This window comes from Musa acuminata, chromosome BXJ1-7 (genome assembly GCF_036884655.1).
Source record: "Musa acuminata AAA Group cultivar baxijiao chromosome BXJ1-7, Cavendish_Baxijiao_AAA, whole genome shotgun sequence".
Lineage (NCBI taxonomy): Eukaryota > Viridiplantae > Streptophyta > Magnoliopsida > Zingiberales > Musaceae > Musa > Musa acuminata.
In genome coordinates this window covers 40,476,386-40,495,988 of record NC_088333.1, presented here as the reverse complement: position 1 = coordinate 40,495,988, position 19,603 = coordinate 40,476,386, and the positions used below count along the sequence as shown (strand labels likewise).

Genomic DNA, 19,603 nt, shown 5'->3' with positions numbered 1-19,603 from the left:
AGTATCTTTTATTTTCATTCGGAAGACACGATCTCTTGTGACATTTTCCGTGATCTCAATGTTCTTCTATTATGTTTGCATGAATTTGCCCAATAATATGTTATGCGGGCCTTTTTAAACGGCATGTCATTTTGATTAGAGGTGAAGAGTTTAAATTTAGTTCGACTTCTTGTATTGCACACAACAACAATCTATTTTTCAACTTTTGTACAGTTACATGCAGTTGTGAAAGGCCATAACAATGTCAGTAACAAGTAGCGAAGATCACGCATCACCACCCTTCAACTGCCTGCACAGATCACCCTCTCCATCTCCTTCCTCCTCCTCCTCCGCCCTATAAGAAGGCCATTAACGAGGTATCATCCTTCACTGACTTCCTCCTCACCCTCCTCACTATAACAAGGCCAATCCTTGGTGAAGTAGGTGATCTCATCCTTGGCTTACCTCCAACATGGGATTCCGTTGCTGGCTTCTCGTCATCACCTTCGTCTTCTCCATGGGCTTCCATTGCGAGCTGGCCGGAGCTCACGGACGACGGCAGCTGCTGCAGAGCCTCGAGCCTCCGGATGACGGCGTGTGCACCGCCGTGGTGAGCCCTCAGGGTTACGAGTGCCAAGAATATGAGGTAGCCGAGTGCAGATAAATGTGGATGGATGGATGGATGATTGATGCGGGCATGGCATGAGTGGCTGAAGCTTGCTGCGTTGCGTCCCTTGCAGGTGAAGACGCAAGATGGGTACATACTGACCATGCACAGGATACCACAAGGACGAGGAGGCGGCAGCGCGGGGAAGAGGCAGCCTGTGCTGCTCCAACATGGAGTCCTCATGGTACGTTTCCTCGAGCAATCTGCATGTGTTGCCATGCATGCATGTACGTACAGTACGTTGTCGTCTTCGTCATTCTTCTTCTGATGATCGACGCATGATGGATGAATGATGGCAGGACGGGTTGACATGGCTTCTGAATCCACCTCAACAATCACTGGCTTTCGTACTTGCAGACAGCGGATTCGATGTCTGGATCACACACGGCAGGGGCACCAGGTGGAGCCGTCGCCATGAGTCTCTCGATACATCAAACCCGGTTGGTCATCTTCTCTACAATGCTGATTATGAAGTCTTGAGCAGGTTCATCACCCTGTTGTTGTCTCGCAGGCTTATTGGGCGTGGTCATGGGATGAGTTGGCCAGCTTTGATTTGCCTGCCACTGTGGGTTTTGTATTCCAGCAAACTGGGCAGAAGCTGCACTATGTTGGTCACTCCATGGTAGGAGACTTTACGTACTTTAATGCGAAACATGTCATTCTTCCTTCCACTTTGAATTACTTTGCATGTATGTTCTGCTACTTACTGCCACCACTACAACTACAACAACTGACTGACGTTGGATGATGCTACAGGGAACTCTGACAGCTCTATCAGCATTCTCCGAGGGGAAGCTGGTGGATAAGATCAAGTCAGCTGCCCTTTTGACTCCGGTGGCCTATCTGACTTACATGACAACTCCAATCGGAAGAGCTGCAGGCAGCGCATTCTCAGGAGAAGTAAGAACGAGTTCACAACACTCTTTGAATGTTTCTGTCATCAAGGGAGGGAGGGAGGGAGCTACATCACATTATCTTCTTCTAATTTACCTACGTCCAGAGGTGTGTCATAGCTTTCTTGCTTTTTCTTGCAGATGTTGGGAGCACTTGGAGTGGGAGAATTTGATCCTAAAGGGTACGTAAACTAACACATCCCTCTCGTTGTTGTCAAAAGAAAATGTGCTGACAAAAGCATCAGAGGCCTTATCAACATGACCGACCGACCATACATTGAGTGATGTTATCGTTAAAGCTCTTCCTTCTAATTCAACTGTCTTCCCTAATGGATAAGCAGGGCAGTCGGAACCAATTATTTGGAGTTCGTCTGCGCTATGCCGGGGGTGAACTGCTACGACCTTATGGCATCATTCACAGGTACGCACAAATTATTCCGCTGATAATATTCCGCCCGCAACATATGTTTGATTTGACTTTAATCATATATGTATTTATTATTGTAGTCTTCAATTAATTTACATTTGTGTAATGGCTTTTCCTTCCTTATTCTGCACTCACACACACACACACACTCACTTTGGATGTAGGGCCAAACTGCTGCCTCAATTACTCCACTGTTGACATGTACTTGAAGTATGAACTCCAGCCGACATCCGTGAGGACACTCGTCCATTTTTTACAGAGTCAGTCAGTCTGATACAAATCCAAAATATCATTCATATACTTGAGCTACTTAGATTTCTTTCTCACAATAGAGTATGTAAAACTTTCGTTGACCACTCACAGCGATCAGAAGTGGAGTGATAACAAAATACGACTACGGGAGCAGTATGGCCAACATGGTTGCGTATGGGCAGAGCAGCCCACCCGAGTACCACATGCCCAACATTCCACACCACCTGCCGCTGCTGCTCAGCTACGGCGGCGGTGACATGCTGTCGGACGTCAAGGACGTGCAGCTGCTGTTGAAAGATCTCCGCAACCATGACGCCGACAAGCTCGTGGCTCAGCTGGTGAAGGAGTACGCACATCTGGACTTCGTGATGGGGGTGAATGCCAAGCAGGTCGTCTACGACGGCCTCGTCGCATTCTTCGGCAAACACAGTTGATGGGCTTCTTCCCGGTGCAGTGCTTAATATTATAACTATACGCGATTGCTGCTGACTTGACATTCTTTGTGTACTCACTCTGTGGGAGATTCATGTACAAAGGGAGATGAAAGATAAATAAATCATATATCTCTGTATAATAAATCATATGTTTAACCAGTCGAATCGGCATCCATGCTATATCTATTTTCCACCGTTACAGCTTCTACTAAGTGGCATCACATCCGATGAGTCATCGTCAATCGAAACAGTATCTATCATAACACAAGTAGATTGGTGATAAATCTGGGTTGATCTCTGTGCTGTTGGTGCTACATGTCTTCTTTGGTGCGTGTGGAGGGTGAGGAATGAGTTAGTTTTCCAATAAAAATGCATGTCGGTGTATAGTATTTTTTTATAAAGCTATTGCTTCTACCTTGGCAAATGACATCGCCAAATTGCTTGACAGTCGTAGGTAAGGTTTAATTCAAAGATATGTATGTTTCTTAGTATAAGAAACCAAATAAGGAAAATCATAGAAAAGTTTTTTAACCCTAAAAACTTAAGGCTCACCTCTCTCTCAAAAATAACGGGTGTGCCCCCATCTAAAGTGAATATTGAATGAGGAAAGAACATCACCGTAAAGGAGAGACAGAGTCGTCTCGATCCGTATAATTACAAACAAGACATTGTTGAATGAAACATCACATCAAGGACTCCACCCTTTCGCATCGAGTTTCTCATTAACTTACCCTCCTACGATGGCTCAATCAATTCTAATGTATTAGACTAATGGATAGATCAATTTGATACTTATTTTAATCTATATGACTACAGTAGCGAGGATAGGGTGATGCTTGAGCGACTCATGTTGACCAAATATAATCGAATGGTTGAAATCCTATCTTCGAACCAATAACGATAAAGACATACAATGGACATGATTTAAAAGGCTCGTACGAGAAGAATTTTACCCTATGGGGTATCTCAAAGAAAGTTGAAGGAAGTGGCACCACATACACCAAGAAAGGGACCGATCCATACAAGAATACACTACTAAGTTCTGACAACAAGTGGTGGCACTCGAAATTTCCCTCGATGACTACTCGACGATGATGAAATACACCATTGGCCTCCATGCCCAGATAAACAATGAGCTAAGCTTCTTCAAAACATACTATAACACAACAATGAGCTTGATGTTAATGACGATCGAGAAAAAGAATTAAACACGTATCGTGAAAAATATGGAGAAGGCAAAAGGGAATCACCCGAAAGCCAAGAAGAATCCCAAGAGTGATAAAGCCACATCTTCTTCTAAAAGAAACAATTTATTTGTGATCACTATAAGATTATAGGTCAAATATGGGAGAAGCACTAGAAGGATCATTCCAAACTCTTCCTGAAGAAGTGAAAGAAGAATAATCAAAATCGATGTAAGGCGATCGCTATCGTAAGAGATGATCAAACCGAACTAGCACCTATTTCACACTCGAACCAAAGGTTATAGACTTGAATCCAACTCTATAACCAAAAGTTTGAGAAGAATTATTCTCTCTTAAGATCTAAGTGAAATAGGAGATTATCGATGCGATCATTGACATCGAAATCTAAAAGAATTTCATCTCGATAACTTAGTACAAAGACTTAGACTCGAGACTACTTCTCATCTAAAGGCATATCTGCTGAGGTGGATCCAGAAAGATGTCGAGATGAGCATAAATAGCTAGTACACATTCAAAATTATGATCACCAACAAGTATATCGTTAAGGTGACATACGAGGTGGTGCCCTTTTGGTATATGTCAAGTTATCTTCAAGGGTCTATACTAGCCCCAACAATACATATTTCCAAAGGATGAAAATAAGTTTATCATCAAGAAGGATAGAAGTCGACGGCCAATCGACCTAATGATGTCATCCAAGCAAAGAGGATGGTAAACACGTGTCAAAAGTTTATGCTATTTATCATTCAATCGATTACAATAGCAAAACAAACATTAGCCTCAGTATCGGACCATAAAACCATATAAGATATAGGCTTACAACAGCTCATCAATAAATACTTGAAGCTCTTTGAAGAATTCAGCATACTTCCCCCACAACATGTAGTGGAGCACGAAATCAGCATGAACTATCGATGGTTAATTATTTAAAAGTTGCATTTCACACATCAAGATCTCTTCACAAATCATTCTTTGCAATGGGAAGTGTACGAACAAACTATCAACTACTAAAGTAACAAACCATCATTAACGTACTGTAATGTATCACTTATTTGGGGTGCTGCAAGTTTCTTTTCCCATTTGAGTATTGTTTGGGAATATATCAATTTCCAAAATGAGATGAGTTGACTCTCTCTATTTTGGTTCTCCTCAAGCATTCTTAGAGATCTCATATTAACATAGATTTTAAAGCATTTGTTCGAGTTGGTGGTGGATGCGTCGGGGCTGTTTAGATGCAATCTAAACTGTAACAAGCATGACATATGAAGTGGATGCCATATCCACATTCATTCAGCCCAGTGATCAAGTATAAAGAGAGAGTACGAAATAAGCTTGCTGACATGTTATCGTGACCTCCAATCACTTTTCATGCATATGCAAGTCATATCTAGTTTTCATGAGAATGATGTAGACATGTACATGGAAGACCTAGAGTTCAAAGACATCATAGAGAAAGTCAATAACTAATATAGAATTTATGCTCCGAGGAGGACTGCTCTACACAGGTACTTAGATTTGTGTATGAATTAGATACGAGAAGCATACTCATTAAAATGCTAGTCATAGGTGCCCTGCAAGTCAATCACGTGAGTGATGACACATATGACTTGACACGTAGTCTTTTTGCTTATTATTATTATTTGATATTTTATCACTTTATATTGTTTATTACATATATACATTAATATATATTGATTTCTATGGATCTGTGTAATGGGAATCGGATCGTGATGAGATCACGATAATGAGACCGATTCACCTTTAAACACATATCCTAAATAATCCCGGTCATAAGTCACTCGAGAGGGACATCGAGATAACCAGATATACTAGGGTGTTGACTAGTGTGTTGTATACCCGTCCATATGATAGATGCAACTAGTCTCATAGTTGCTCATGTGGGGACACTAGGGGTACAGTACATGTGCTCATTGGAGAATAAATTCACTAATTGATCTGCTTACAGAATGCTGGATGGTTGATGATGTCTTATTGTCAAACAACGATTTTGTAGTCCCAATAGAGTATTTGGTTCTTAGACTTGAGACACTAAGGATATCATGTATGAGTATTCCACTCTTAGATATCAAACTTATAGGTCTAGAGGTTCCAGATCTAGTACAACCAGTCATCGGGGGTTGTAGACAACCTTACGAGGGCTATTGATTGTCGATAGAGGATCATCCACTCTCGGTGTTATAAAAGGAATATCCCATGTGTTTTTGCTTAGACAAATCTCTCGTTATGGTCATTCGAATTGAGAGAGAGTTTTCTGGGAGAATTTGATTAGAGCGAGACTCGAGTAGAAACTGTTTGGGCTTGACAGTACCATGCCTGGTATACAGTCTTTGAGATATTAGACGGATGAGAGACTATAGGTATGGGGTAACCGAGGATAGACAAGTCCAATGGATTGGATTCTCTTGTATCGTCTGAGGACTTCGGCATAGTGGCCAAGTACGTTCGCAGTCGATGAATCGAGTGAATTATTATTGATATAATAATTTACCAAGCAAAAAAGAGTTCTAACTGGTATGATTCATGACTAGCTTGATATTAGGCCTAGAGGATAACATGCATATGGTAAGCATTGCGATGAGTAGAGGTTCAGATATGAGATATCCGTCGGAGCCCCTATCTTATTGGATATCCAATAAGCCCATGAATTATTGGATCCTATGATTGAGATCCAATAAGATTAAATGAGAGATTATTCGATAGAGATCTACTAATCTAAGAGGCTTGGGTAGTTGGATGGAGATCCAATACCCAATAGGGCAAGATCCAATAAGGTTAAGTTAACAGGGGGGCTCTGTAAATAGGAGGGAACCAAAGGTTCATATGCTAGAGCTTCTCTTGGCTGTCACTTTCTATTATCCTCTCCCTTTCTCCTCCTCAAATAGTAGGCCTAGAGATTCGAGGAGGATCGTCACAGTTCTACTATGTGGATCACCGCTAGAGAGGAGAACGCTTGACCTCTTTCACCCACTCCTATAGATCTATAGGGATTCAAGGATATACGATCTCCTTAGGTGACACAATCTTTCATGTATGTACTTATTAGTTTTATGAATTTTGTGTACCAATCTTCGCATGATGACAAACACAATTTATAGAAAATTTGAGGATTTTTGTTTTCTATTCTTCCACTGTGCATGTGATATCACCTCTAGATTTTCCAACACAAAAGTTGTAGGAAACTTCAGCATGAGCAAAACCTTGGAGAACCTGTAATGATATGTTTATTAGCCCTAGATGTAGCAGGACTTGGCTCAATTCATGTGAGGATGCATCCTTTGTAGCACTTCAAAACCAACTAAATAAAAATCGGGGTTGTATACTCCATTGTCCGTTCTATCATGATCATGGGAGAGAATATCTATAAACTTCTTAAGAGGTCTACCTATGATGAAATGGGGACACGACTATCTATTTGTGGCGGTCGATAGGTTTTCAAAGATGGTGGGGCTCATACCTTACAAGAAGACAATAATCAGAGGAGTAGCTCGATTATTCTTCTAACAGATGTGGACACACTTTGATCTTTCAAGTTCAATCGTGTTAGACCATGACGGGCATTTCTTGAGCTGCTTTTGGAGTTCACTTTGGACCACTATAGATGCTAAATCGAAGAGGAGCACGGCCTTCCATCCATAAGTTGATTGCCAGACCGAGGTAGTAAACAACACTATGGTTCATCTCCTTCGAGGATACAACTTTGACACATAAAGAAATGAGACGAAAGCTTACCATACTATCAGTTTGCTTTCAATCGGGTAGTGCATGGTTATACTAGCAAATCACCGTTAAGAGATATGCTAGGTGGAATATGTAATGCAGAGCATGTCATAAACTGTAGAGGTGAAGAGTTTAAATTTATCTCAATAATTTATATTTCACACAACGGCAATCTAATTTTCAATTTTTGTGGAGTTAGTGAAAAAAGGTCACAACAACAAACCATTAACAACAACAACAACAACAAAATTAGACCAACGGAATATGAAAATTATATGACTTGTTATGTCTTAAAGTGTTGATAGAATAAGATTTGGGTGGATTAAATGCCAGTTTTTGAGAGCCGTTAACACGTAGCGAGAATCACATATCACCACCCTTCAACTGCCTGCACAGATCATCCTCGCCATCTCCTTCCTCCTCCTCCTCCTCCGCCCTATAAGAAGGCCATGAACGAGGTCTCATCCTTCATCCACTTCCTCCTCATCCTTCTCCCCGTAAGAAGACCAATCCTTGGTGAAGGAGGTGATCTCACCTTTCGCTTACCTCCAACATGGGATTCCGTTGCTTTAACTGGCGTCTCGTCATCTTCTTCGTCCTCTCCATGGGCTTCCAGGGCGAGCTGGCTGGAGCTCACGGAAGACGGCAGCTGGTGCAAAGCCTCGAGGCGGCGGATGATGGGGTGTGCACCGCCGTGGTGAGCCCTCGGGGTTACGAGTGCCGAGAATATGAGGTAGCGGAGTGCAGATAAACGTGGGTGGATTGATGATTTATGCGGGCATGGCATGAGTGGTTGAAGCTTGTTGCGTCTCTTGCAGGTGAAGACGCAAGACGGGTACATACTGACCATGCACAGGATCCCACAAGGAAGAGGAGGCGGCAGCGCGGGCAAGAGGCAGCCGGTGCTGCTCCAACATGGAGTCCTCTCGGTACGTTCCCTTAAGCAATCTGAATGTGTTGCCATGCATGCATGCATGCAGGGTACGTTGTCTTCTTCGTCATTCTGATGATGATGATGATTGACGATCGATGAATGATGGCAGGACGGGTTGACATGGCTACTGAATCCACCTCAACAATCGCTGCCTTTCGTACTTGCAGACAACGGATTCGATGTATGGATTACACACGGCAGGGGCACCAGGTGGAGCCGTCGCCATGAGTCTCTCAAAACATCAGACACGGTTGGTCATCTTCTCTACGTTGCTGATTATGATGTATTGAGCATCATCCTTTTGTTGTCTGGTAGGCTTATTGGGCGTGGTCATGGGATGAGTTGGCCAGCTATGATTTGCCTGCTACTGTGGGTTTCGTATTCCAGAAAACTGGGCAGAAGCTGCACTATGTCGGTCACTCCATGGTAGGAGACTTTTCTTTTAATTACTTTAATGCCAATACATATCATTCTTCCTTCCACATTGAATTACTTCGTATGTATGTTCTGCTACTTACTGCCACCACTACAACTACAACAACTGACAGACGTTGGATGATGCTACAGGGAACTCTGACTGCTCTATCAGCGTTCTCTGAAGGGAAGCTGGTGGATAAGATCAAGTCAGCTGCCCTTTTGACTCCGGTGGCCTATCTGACTTCCATGACAACTACGATCGGAAGAGCTGCAGCCAGCGCATTCGCAGGAGAAGTAAGAACGAGTTCACGACACTCGATTGATTTTTCTCATCAAGGGAGCTACATCATTCATTATCTTCCTCTTTAATTTTCCGACGTCCAGAGCTGTGTCATAGCTTTCTTGCTTTTTTTCATGCAGATGTTGGGAGCGCTTGGAGTGGCAGAATTTGATCCTAAAGGGTACATAAACTAACATATCCCTCTTGTTGTCAAAAGAAAATGTGCTCTTCTAATTCAAGTGTGTTCCCTAATATGGATAAGCAGGGCAGTCGGAACCAAGTTTTTGGAGTTGGTCTGCGCTATGCCGGGGGTGAACTGCTACGACCTTATGGCATCATTAACAGGTACGTACAAATTATTCCGGTGATAATATTCCGCCGGCAACATAAGTTTGATTTGACTTTAATCATATATGTATTTATTATTGTAGTCTTCAATTAATTTACATATATGTGTATTGGCTTTTCCTTCCTTGTTCTGCAACACACACCCACACACTCACTTTGGATGTAGGGCCAAACTGCTGCCTCAATGACTCCACTGTTGACAAGTACTTGAAGTATGAACTCCAGCCTACATCCGTGAGGACACTCGTCCATTTTTCACAGAGTCAGTCAGTCTGATACAAATCTAAAATATCATATACTTTAGCTACTTAGATTTCTTCCTCACAAGAGAGTGTCTGTATACCTACCTGTCTTTGAGTACTCCCAGCATTCAGACGTGGAGTGATAACAAAATACGACCACGGGAGCAGTACGGCCAACATGGCTGCGTATGGGCAGAGCAGCCCACCCGAGTACCATTTGTCCAACATTCCACACCACCTGCCGCTGCTGCTCTGCTACGGCGGCGGGGACATGCTGTCGGACGTGAAGGACGTGCAGCTGCTGTTGAATGATCTCAGCAACCATGACGCCGCCGACAAGCTCGTGGCTCAGCTGGTGAAGGAGTACGCACATCTGGACTTCGTGATGGGGGTGAATGCCAAGCAGGTCGTCTACGACGGCCTCATCGCATTCTTCGACAAACACAGTTGATGGGCTTCTTCCCGGTGCAGTGCTTAATATTATAACTATACGCGATTGCTGCCGACTTGACATTCTTTGTGTACTCACTCTGCAGGAGATTCATGTACGAAGGGAGGTGAAAGAGAAATAAATCATATATCTCCGTATAATAAATCATATGTTTAACCAATCGAATCGGCATCCATGCTATAACCCTTTTCCACCGTTTCAGCTTCTACTAAGTGGCATCACATCCGATGAGTCGTCGTCAATCGAAACAGTATCTATCATAACACAAGTAGATTGGTGATAAATCTGGGTTGATCTATAGTGCTGTTGTTGCTACATGTCTTCTTTGGTGCGTGTGGAGGGTGAGGAATGAGTTTGTTTTCCAATCAAAATGCATGTTTTCCAATAAAAATTGCCTCTACCTTGGCAAATAACATGGCCAAATTGCTTGATCATAAATGCGATCATTAACATTGAAATCCAAAAGAATTTAATCTCGATAAGTTAATGATAAAAACTTGGACTCAAGATCATTCCTTATCTAAAGCCATATCCACTGGATTGGATCTACAAAGACGTAGAAACGAGCATAAATCAATAGTGCACATTCGAAATTATGATCGTCAATAAATATATCGACAAGGTGTCATACAAGATGGTGCCCTCTGACATATGTCAAGTTATCTTTAGAAGTCTATATTGGTAGGATCGAGAAGTCATCTACTATCGTTGGGGTGGACATCCTTGTTAGGCAAAGGCAAAAGTGCTATCGATGGAGATCTGAGCATCCTTGTTAGGTCACTCATTGGAAGCGTGTATTGGATAGTGCTCCTGTGATACATCGATCCTCATTATAATGCCAAAACGATAGAAAAAAAAAAAGTATCGATAAACAACTTCTAATGATTGACTAGCATCGAATGGTTGGTTGGTAGCTGCTGTGTGTATACAAGAAGCTCAAGTGATGATGTCCATTATCTCTCATAATTTGCTGCATTGAGATCTTGCAAACCCTATGGCCTATGCTGCATTGAACAGTTGCGAAGTCCTTGAAAGGCCTGCTTGCACATCTCAAATCATAGTGCTGCCAGACCATGAATCTATATGGCCAGGTAAGAAGACAGCTTTTATTTAAATAAAAAATATATATATATTTAATTTAATCCAAAAATTTTATTAATTTCACTAAAAAAATTAATAAAATAAAATTGATTTCACACGACTCTGCTGGGGATCGAACCCAGAATCTCTGGTTCCGTAGACCAGCGCCTTATCCATTGGGCCACAGAGTCGACAATGCAAGAGAAATTTAAACACAGAAGAATAACTTAGTGATTTTAATACGATAATGAAAATTTTAATTTTCTTTCGAAGATGTTAATAAAAAATACGAAACCAAGCAAATGTTTAGCTTTTTTTTATATATTATTTATTTATCGACCTTTAGTCTTCTACGATTCTCAACGAATGCTTCCTTTCTCATAGTAAAATAATTCTTATCGATAATGTTTTTATGTATGATTTAAAGGTTTAAAACCTCATTAAAAATCTCATAGAATAATATAACTTAACTTCGTAAAAAGTATTCTTATGACACTATAATAATATATGATTAAAATAAATGAATTGCCATTTCTGTTCTTTGTTGTAAAAAGAGCAAAGTAGTTATTTTATTAAAATTCACTTTCAAATTTTTTTTATTCTTTACAAGAATACATGTATTTATAGGGAACTGACCGTAAGGAAATCTGAGGGCGACATCACATATACAGCAGAAGAACAGAAAAAGAAAAACTTCAAATTCCCAAATATGTGTTCGTCGTCGTGCGAAGATTGATACGTAAAAATCGAAAACTGCATATACGAAAGATTATGTTACATAGAGAGATCATATATCCCTGAATCCCTATAGACCTTTAGGAGTGAGTGAAGGAGGTCAAGCGACCTCCTTTGTAGTGGTGATCCTCAAAGTAGGGCTACGACGATGCCCATTAAAACCCCAGACTTGCTCTAACGAGGAGAAGGGGAGGAGAATAGGAGAGGTAACAAAAAAGTCTTTAACTCAAGAACCACTAGTTCCCTCCTATTTATAGAGGTCCTCTGTCAACTTAACCCTAATAGATCTTGCCCTATTAGGTATTGGATCTTCATCCGACTACCCAAGCCTATTAGATTATTAGATCTCTATTCAATAATCTCTCATAGGCTCTTATTGGATCTCATCTATAGAATCAATAATTCATGGGCTTATTGGATATCCAATAAGATATGAGCTCCGACGGATATCTCATATCCGAACCTCTACTCATTGCAACGCCTACAATATGTGTGTGACCTTCTAAGCCCAATATCAAGTTGGTCATGAATCATACATATCAAAACTCCTTCTGGCTCAGTGAATTATTATCTCCATAATAATTCACTCAATTCATCGACTGTGGATGTACTATGCCACTACGTCGCAGTCCCCAGACGATATAGGGGAATCCAATCCATTGGACCAGTCTATCCTTGGTTACCGTATACATATAGTCTCTCATCCATCTAATATCTCTAAGATTGTATATCGGGTATAGTGCTATCAGACCCATACGGTTTCTACTCGAGTCTTGCTCTAATCGGATTCCCTTGGAGAACTCTTTCTCTTTCAATTTGAATTATCCTAGCTAGGGATTTGTCTAAGCAAAAACACATGAGATATTCTTCTCATAATACCGAGAGTGGATGATCCTCTATTAATACTCAATTGTCCTCGTAAGGTTGGCTACCACTCCCGATGACCGATTGTGCTAGATTTGGAACCTCCAGACCTATAAGTCTGTTATAAAAGAATAAAATACTCATACAGAACATTCTTGGTGCCTAAAGTCTAAGGACCCGAAACACCACTAGGACTGCGGAATCGGTGTCTGACAATAAGATATCATCAACCATCTAGCATTCCGTAAGTAGCTCAATCAATAAACTCATTCTCAAATGAGCACCTGTAATGCACCATTAGTGTCCCCACACGAGTAGCTATGAGATCAGCTGCATCCATCATATATATGGGTATACAGCATACCAGCCTATCCGGTTATCTCAATGTTCGTCTCGAGCAACCTATGACCGGGATTATTTAGGATCTATGTTTAAAGGTGAATCAATCTCATTATCGTGATCTTATCACGATCCGATTCTCATTACATAGATCCATAGACATCACAATATATTCATGCTACAAATAATATAAAATGATAAAATATCAAATAATAATATTAAGCAAAAAGACTGCGTGTCATCACTCACGTAATTAGCTTCTAGGGCACCTATGACTAACACTCTCCCACTTGACCTAAAGTCGATCACCTATGTGTCTGATCCCCATCAAATCCTTGTGACGCTTAAAGACAATATGTGATAACGGTTTTGTCAATGGTTTTGCAATGTTATCTTCGGATGTAACTCTTTCCACTACTACATCTCCTCGGCTCACGTTCTCTATGATCATGTGGAACCTCCTTAGAATGTGCTTAGACTTCTGATGAGACTTGATTCCTTTGTTTAAGTAATCGCCTCATTGTTGTCACAATATACTGGAATAGGCTCCTCGTTGCTTGGCACGACTCTCAGATCTGTTATAAATGTCTTCATCCAAATTATATCTTTTGTTGTCTCTACCATATCAATGTATTCCGTCTTTGTAGTCGAGTCAGCAATAGTATTTTGTTTGGAACTCTTCCAGCATATTACTCCTCCATTCATTGTGTACATATACCCCAAATTCGACTTGCTATCATTGGTATCAGACTATAAACTCGAGTCCGTGTAGCCTTCAATCTTGAGGCTATTACATTCATATACCAATAAAAGCTCCTTAGTTCTTCTCAGGTATTTAAGGATATACTTTACTGCTTTCCAGTACTCCAAGCCTGGATCCGCCTGATACTTGTTCATGACACTTAGAGATGCGCTATATCAGACCTAGTACATAACAAAACATACATGATAGATCATATCATTGAGGCATAGGATATCCTATCCTATCGCTGAGGCATACATAATAGACCATATCGTAACACTCGCTATACATGTTCACTAGGTAGGAATATCATCACCCTATCACGGATAAAAAGTTTTGAATAAAAAGAAACAAATGGTTCAATGCTAAAATTAGAGTGTCAACATGATCCATTACCAATAGTATCTTTTATTTTCATTCCGAAGACACAATCTCTTGTGACATTTTCCGTGATCTCAATGTTCTTCTATTATGTTTGCATGAATTTGCCTAATATATTATATGTTATGCGGGCCTTTTTAAACGGCATGTCATTTTGATTAGAGGTGAAGAGTTTAAATTTAGTTCGACTTCTTGTATTGCACACAACAACAATCTATTTTTCAACTTTTGTACAGTTACATGCAGTTGTGAAAGGCCATAACAATGTCAGTAACAAGTAGCGAAGATCACGCATCACCACCCTTCAACTGCCTGCACAGATCACCCTCTCCATCTCCTTCCTCCTCCTCCTCCGCCCTATAAGAAGGCCATTAACGAGGTATCATCCTTCACTGACTTCCTCCTCACCCTCCTCACTATAACAAGGCCAATCCTTGGTGAAGTAGGTGATCTCATCCTTGGCTTACCTCCAACATGGGATTCCGTTGCTGGCTTCTCGTCATCACCTTCGTCTTCTCCATGGGCTTCCATTGCGAGCTGGCCGGAGCTCACGGACGACGGCAGCCGCTGCAGAGCCTCGAGCCTCCGGATGACGGCGTGTGCACCGCCGTGGTGAGCCCTCAGGGTTACGAGTGCCAAGAATATGAGGTAGCCGAGTGCAGATAAATGTGGATGGATGGATGGATGGATGATTGATGCGGGCATGGCATGAGTGGTTGAAGCTTGCTGCGTTGCGTCCCTTGCAGGTGAAGACGCAAGATGGGTACATACTGACCATGCACAGGATACCACAAGGACGAGGAGGCGGCAGCGCGGGGAAGAGGCAGCCTGTGCTGCTCCAACATGGAGTCCTCATGGTACGTTTCCTCGAGCAATCTGCATGTGTTGCCATGCATGCATGTACGTACAGTACGTTGTCGTCTTCGTCATTCTTCTTCTGATGATCGACGCATGATGGATGAATGATGGCAGGACGGGTTGACATGGCTTCTGAATCCACCTCAACAATCACTGGCTTTCGTACTTGCAGACAGCGGATTCGATGTCTGGATCACACACGGCAGGGGCACCAGGTGGAGCCGTCGCCATGAGTCTCTCGATACATCAAACCCGGTTGGTCGTCTTCTCTACAATGCTGATTATGAAGTCTTGAGCAGGTTCATCATCCTGTTGTTGTCTCGCAGGCTTATTGGGCGTGGTCATGGGATGAGTTGGCCAGCTTTGATTTGCCTGCCACGGTGGGTTTTGTATTCCAGCAAACTGGGCAGAAGCTGCACTACGTTGGTCACTCCATGGTAGGAGACTTTACGTACTTTAATGCCAAACATGTCATTCTTCCTTCCACTTTGAATTACTTTGCATGTATGTTCTGCTACTTACTGCCACCACTACAACTACAACAACTGACTGACGTTGGATGATGCTACAGGGAACTCTGACAGCTCTATCAGCATTCTCCGAGGGGAAGCTGGTGGATAAGATCAAGTCAGCTGCCCTTTTGACTCCGGTGGCCTATCTGACTTACATGACAACTCCAATCGGAAGAGCTGCAGGCAGCGCATTCTCAGGAGAAGTAAGAACGAGTTCACAACACTCTTTGAATGTTTCTGTCATCAAGGGAGGGAGGGAGGGAGCTACATCACATTATCTTCTTCTAATTTACCTACGTCCAGAGGTGTGTCATAGCTTTCTTGCTTTTTCTTGCAGATGTTGGGAGCACTTGGAGTGGGAGAATTTGATCCTAAAGGGTACGTAAACTAACATATCCCTCTCGTTGTTGTCAAAAGAAAATGTGCTGACAAAAGCATCAGAGGCCTTATCAACATGACCGACCGACCATACATTGAGTGATGTTATCGTTAAAGCTCTTCCTTCTAATTCAACTGTCTTCCCTAATGGATAAGCAGGGCAGTCGGAACCAATTATTTGGAGTTCGTCTGCGCTATGCCGGGGGTGAACTGCTACGACCTTATGGCATCATTCACAGGTACGCACAAATTATTCCGCTGATAATATTCCGCCCGCAACATATGTTTGATTTGACTTTAATCATATATGTATTTATTATTGTAGTCTTTCAATTAATTTACATATGTGTAATGGCTTTTCCTTCCTTATTCTGCACTCACACACACACACACACTCACTTTGGATGTAGGGCCAAACTGCTGCCTCAATTACTCCACTGTTGACATGTACTTGAAGTATGAACTCCAGCCGACATCCGTGAGGACACTCGTCCATTTTTTACAGAGTCAGTCAGTCTGATACAAATCCAAAATATCATTCATATACTTGAGCTACTTAGATTTCTTTCTCACAAAAGAGTATGTAAAACTTTCTTTGAGCACTGACAGCAATCAGAAGTGGAGTAATAACAAAATACGACTACGGGAGCAGTATGGCCAACATGGTTGCGTATGGGCAGAGCAGCCCACCCGAGTACCACATGCCCAACATTCCACACCACCTGCCGCTGCTGCTCAGCTACGGCGGCGGTGACATGCTGTCGGACGTCAAGGACGTGCAGCTGCTGTTGAAAGATCTCCGCAACCATGACGCCGACAAGCTCGTGGCTCAGCTGGTGAAGGAGTACGCACATCTGGACTTCGTGATGGGGGTGAATGCCAAGCAGGTCGTCTACGACGGCCTCATCGCATTCTTCGGCAAACACGGTTGATGGGTTTCTTCCCGGTGCGGTGCTTAATTATAACTATACGCGATTGCTGTTGACTTGACATTCTTTGTGTACTCACTCCGTGGGGGATTCATGTACAAAGGGAGGCGAAAGAGAAATAAATCATATATCTCCATATAATAAATCATATGTCTAACCAGTCGAATCACCATCCATGCTATATCCCTTTTCCATCGTTTCGGCTTCCACTAAGTGGTATCGCATCCGATGCCTCGTCAATCGAAAGAATATCTATCATAGCACGAGTAGATTGGTGATAAATCTGGGTTGATCTCTAGTGCTGTTGTTGCTACATGTCTCCTTTGGTGCGTGTGGAGGATGAGGAATGAGTTAGTTTTCCAATAAAAATGCATGTCGGTGTATAGTATTTTTTTATAAAGCTATTGCTTCTACCTTGGCAAATGACATCGCCAAATTGCTTGATAGTCGTAGGTAAGGTTTAATTCAAAGATATGTATGTTTCTTAGTATAAGAAACCAAATAAGGAAAATCATAGAAAAGTTTTTTAACCCTAAAAACTTAAGGCTCACCTCTCTCTCAAAAAAAAAAAGGGGTGTGCCCCCATCTAAAGTGGAATAAAAAAAGGCCTTTAGCAAATAGTCAATCGGCCACAGTTTTGTAGTCTCAAAGTAGCAAGGAGAAAAGAGAGCGAAGAATTTTGCACTGCTGCTGGAGCCAACCTCTTCCGGTCACAAACTTCTTCCTCGTGTTCCCGCAACCCAATGCTTCATATAACTACCGTGAGAAGTCCACAATGCTAACTATCTACTTCCCAAAATTCTACCTACCGAGAGCACTAATGTTTTTTTCTAAAAATAACATATGTTTTTATGCACCCATAATGAATAGGTCAACTTGATACTTATTTTAATCTATATAACTACAGTAGAGAGGTTAGGATAATGCTTGAGACTCATGTTGACCAAACATAATCGAATGGTTGAAATTCTGTCTTCGAACCAATAAGGATAAAGACATACAATGGACATGATTTAAAATGCTCGTACGAGAAGAATTTTACCCTATGGGGTATCTCAAAGAAAGTTGAAGGAAGTAACACCACATACACCAAGAAAGGGATCAATCCATACAAGAATACACTACTAAGTTCTGATAACAAGTGGTGGCACTCGAAATTTCCCTCGATGACTACTCGACGATGATGAAATACACCATTGGCCTCCATGCCCAGATAAACATTGAACTAAGCTTCTTCAAAATTCTACCTACTTCCCAAATTCTACCTACCGAGAGTACCAATGTGTTGTCTAAAAATAATCTACATTTTCATACACCCATAATGGATAGATCAACTTGATAGTTTTTTAATCTTTATGACTATAGTAGCAAGGATAGGGTGATGCTTGAGTAACTCATGTTGACCAAACATGTTCGTATGGTTGAAATCCTATCTTCGAACTAATAACGATAAAAATATATCATAAACACAATTCAAAATGTTTATACGAGAAGAATTCTACCCTATGGGGTATCTTAAAAAATGATGGAGGAGGTGACACTACACATACTAAGAAAGGGATCAATCGGTGCAAGAATACACTATTGAATTATGACAACAAGTGGCAGCACTCAAAATTTCCTTCGACAACCATTTGACGATAATGAAATACACCATCGACCTCTATGCCTAGATAAATATTGAATTGAACTTCTTCAAAACTCACTATGTTACAATAGCAAGAGTGATAGAAATGACAATCAAGAAAAGAAATTGAACACACACCAAGAAGAATGCGGAGAAGGCAAAAGGGAAGCACCCGAAAGCCAAGAAGAATCTCAGGAGTAGTAAAGCCACATTTTCTTCTAAAAGAAACAATTTGATTTATGATCACAATAAGATTATAGGTCATACACAGCAGGGAATCGATGGATTACTAACAAACTACTCTCAGTATGCATTATATTTAAAGCTTGCAATAGGGGAGATTAATGTGGGAAACGGTGTTGGGGACCGTTTAAGAGGACACACTATAATTTCCATGTTAAGTTTGCATGTATAATAACAATTTGGAGATCAAATAGCGTCCAATTAACATTCATTTAAAATAATAAAATATGTTTAAATAAACTTTTTCTTAACATAAATTGTACACAGTTCTGTAGCATAAAAGCTAATTAGAGAAGTCGTGACCAGTTTGATGTAACAAAGAACAGAAACGTCAACTCATTTATTTTTATCACATATTATTATACTATCATAAGAATACTTTCCACAAAGTTAAGTTATATTATTCCATAAGAATATATCAAAAAAGTGACAAAAGATTTGCTTGGTTTATTAGATTTAAAACATATTTAGAAACTATAGATAACTTAGCATCCCCGACTCTGTGGCCCAATGGATAAGGCGCTGGTCTACGGAACCAGAGATTCTGGGTTCGATCCCCAGCAGAGTCGTTGAAATTAATTTTATTTTATTATTTTTTTTAGTGAAAATACATCTATTTTTCGATTAAATTAAATATATTTTTATTTA

General features: G+C 41.2%; 3 protein-coding genes and 2 non-coding genes across 5 annotated transcripts; 4 read left to right on the top strand and 1 right to left on the bottom strand.

Moving 5' to 3' along the window:
- The first annotated feature begins 451 nt into the window (after positions 1 to 451).
- Positions 452 to 2,652, top strand: LOC135679758 (triacylglycerol lipase 2-like). The gene is made up of 9 exons (XM_065193741.1): positions 452 to 625; positions 720 to 830; positions 946 to 1,086; positions 1,158 to 1,268; positions 1,403 to 1,546; positions 1,681 to 1,721; positions 1,881 to 1,960; positions 2,131 to 2,226; positions 2,330 to 2,652. The coding sequence occupies exons 1-9, from the start codon at positions 452 to 454 to the stop codon at positions 2,650 to 2,652; spliced, it is 1,221 nt and encodes a 406-aa protein (XP_065049813.1).
- A 5,496-nt stretch (positions 2,653 to 8,148) lies between these two features.
- On the top strand, positions 8,149 to 10,267 carry LOC108953350 (triacylglycerol lipase 2-like). Its single transcript, XM_065193740.1, has 9 exons — positions 8,149 to 8,328; positions 8,414 to 8,524; positions 8,639 to 8,779; positions 8,845 to 8,955; positions 9,097 to 9,240; positions 9,367 to 9,407; positions 9,492 to 9,571; positions 9,741 to 9,836; positions 9,942 to 10,267. The coding sequence occupies exons 1-9, from the start codon at positions 8,149 to 8,151 to the stop codon at positions 10,265 to 10,267; spliced, it is 1,230 nt and encodes a 409-aa protein (XP_065049812.1).
- A 1,198-nt stretch (positions 10,268 to 11,465) lies between these two features.
- Positions 11,466 to 11,538, bottom strand: TRNAR-ACG (transfer RNA arginine (anticodon ACG)). Its single transcript has one exon. It is a non-coding gene; the product is annotated as a tRNA-Arg (tRNA).
- A 3,344-nt stretch (positions 11,539 to 14,882) lies between these two features.
- Positions 14,883 to 17,115, top strand: LOC135679757 (triacylglycerol lipase 2-like). The gene is made up of 9 exons (XM_065193738.1): positions 14,883 to 15,056; positions 15,155 to 15,265; positions 15,381 to 15,521; positions 15,593 to 15,703; positions 15,838 to 15,981; positions 16,116 to 16,156; positions 16,316 to 16,395; positions 16,567 to 16,662; positions 16,766 to 17,115. The coding sequence occupies exons 1-9, from the start codon at positions 14,883 to 14,885 to the stop codon at positions 17,086 to 17,088; spliced, it is 1,221 nt and encodes a 406-aa protein (XP_065049810.1). The 3' UTR covers positions 17,089 to 17,115.
- A 2,336-nt stretch (positions 17,116 to 19,451) lies between these two features.
- On the top strand, positions 19,452 to 19,524 carry TRNAR-ACG (transfer RNA arginine (anticodon ACG)). Its single transcript has one exon. It is a non-coding gene; the product is annotated as a tRNA-Arg (tRNA).
- Positions 19,525 to 19,603: the final 79 nt, after the last annotated feature.

What these genes read in the sequence shown, in the direction of transcription:
- LOC135679758 (XM_065193741.1), top strand. Translation starts at nt 452, where the DNA reads ATGGGATTCCGTTGCTGGCTTCTCGTCATCACCTTCGTCTTCTCCATG. An exon ending in GCAGCGCATTCTCAGGAGAA is followed by an intron (nt 1,547 to 1,680) that starts GTAAGAACGAGT and finishes TTTTTCTTGCAG; the next exon opens with ATGTTGGGAGCACTTGGAGT. An exon ending in CCTTATGGCATCATTCACAG is followed by an intron (nt 1,961 to 2,130) that starts GTACGCACAAAT and finishes CTTTGGATGTAG; the next exon opens with GGCCAAACTGCTGCCTCAAT.
- LOC108953350 (XM_065193740.1), top strand. Translation starts at nt 8,149, where the DNA reads ATGGGATTCCGTTGCTTTAACTGGCGTCTCGTCATCTTCTTCGTCCTC. An exon ending in CTCTCAAAACATCAGACACG is followed by an intron (nt 8,780 to 8,844) that starts GTTGGTCATCTT and finishes GTTGTCTGGTAG; the next exon opens with GCTTATTGGGCGTGGTCATG. An exon ending in ACTCGTCCATTTTTCACAGA is followed by an intron (nt 9,837 to 9,941) that starts GTCAGTCAGTCT and finishes GAGTACTCCCAG; the next exon opens with CATTCAGACGTGGAGTGATA.
- LOC135679757 (XM_065193738.1), top strand. Translation starts at nt 14,883, where the DNA reads ATGGGATTCCGTTGCTGGCTTCTCGTCATCACCTTCGTCTTCTCCATG. An exon ending in ACTACGTTGGTCACTCCATG is followed by an intron (nt 15,704 to 15,837) that starts GTAGGAGACTTT and finishes ATGATGCTACAG; the next exon opens with GGAACTCTGACAGCTCTATC. An exon ending in CCTTATGGCATCATTCACAG is followed by an intron (nt 16,396 to 16,566) that starts GTACGCACAAAT and finishes CTTTGGATGTAG; the next exon opens with GGCCAAACTGCTGCCTCAAT.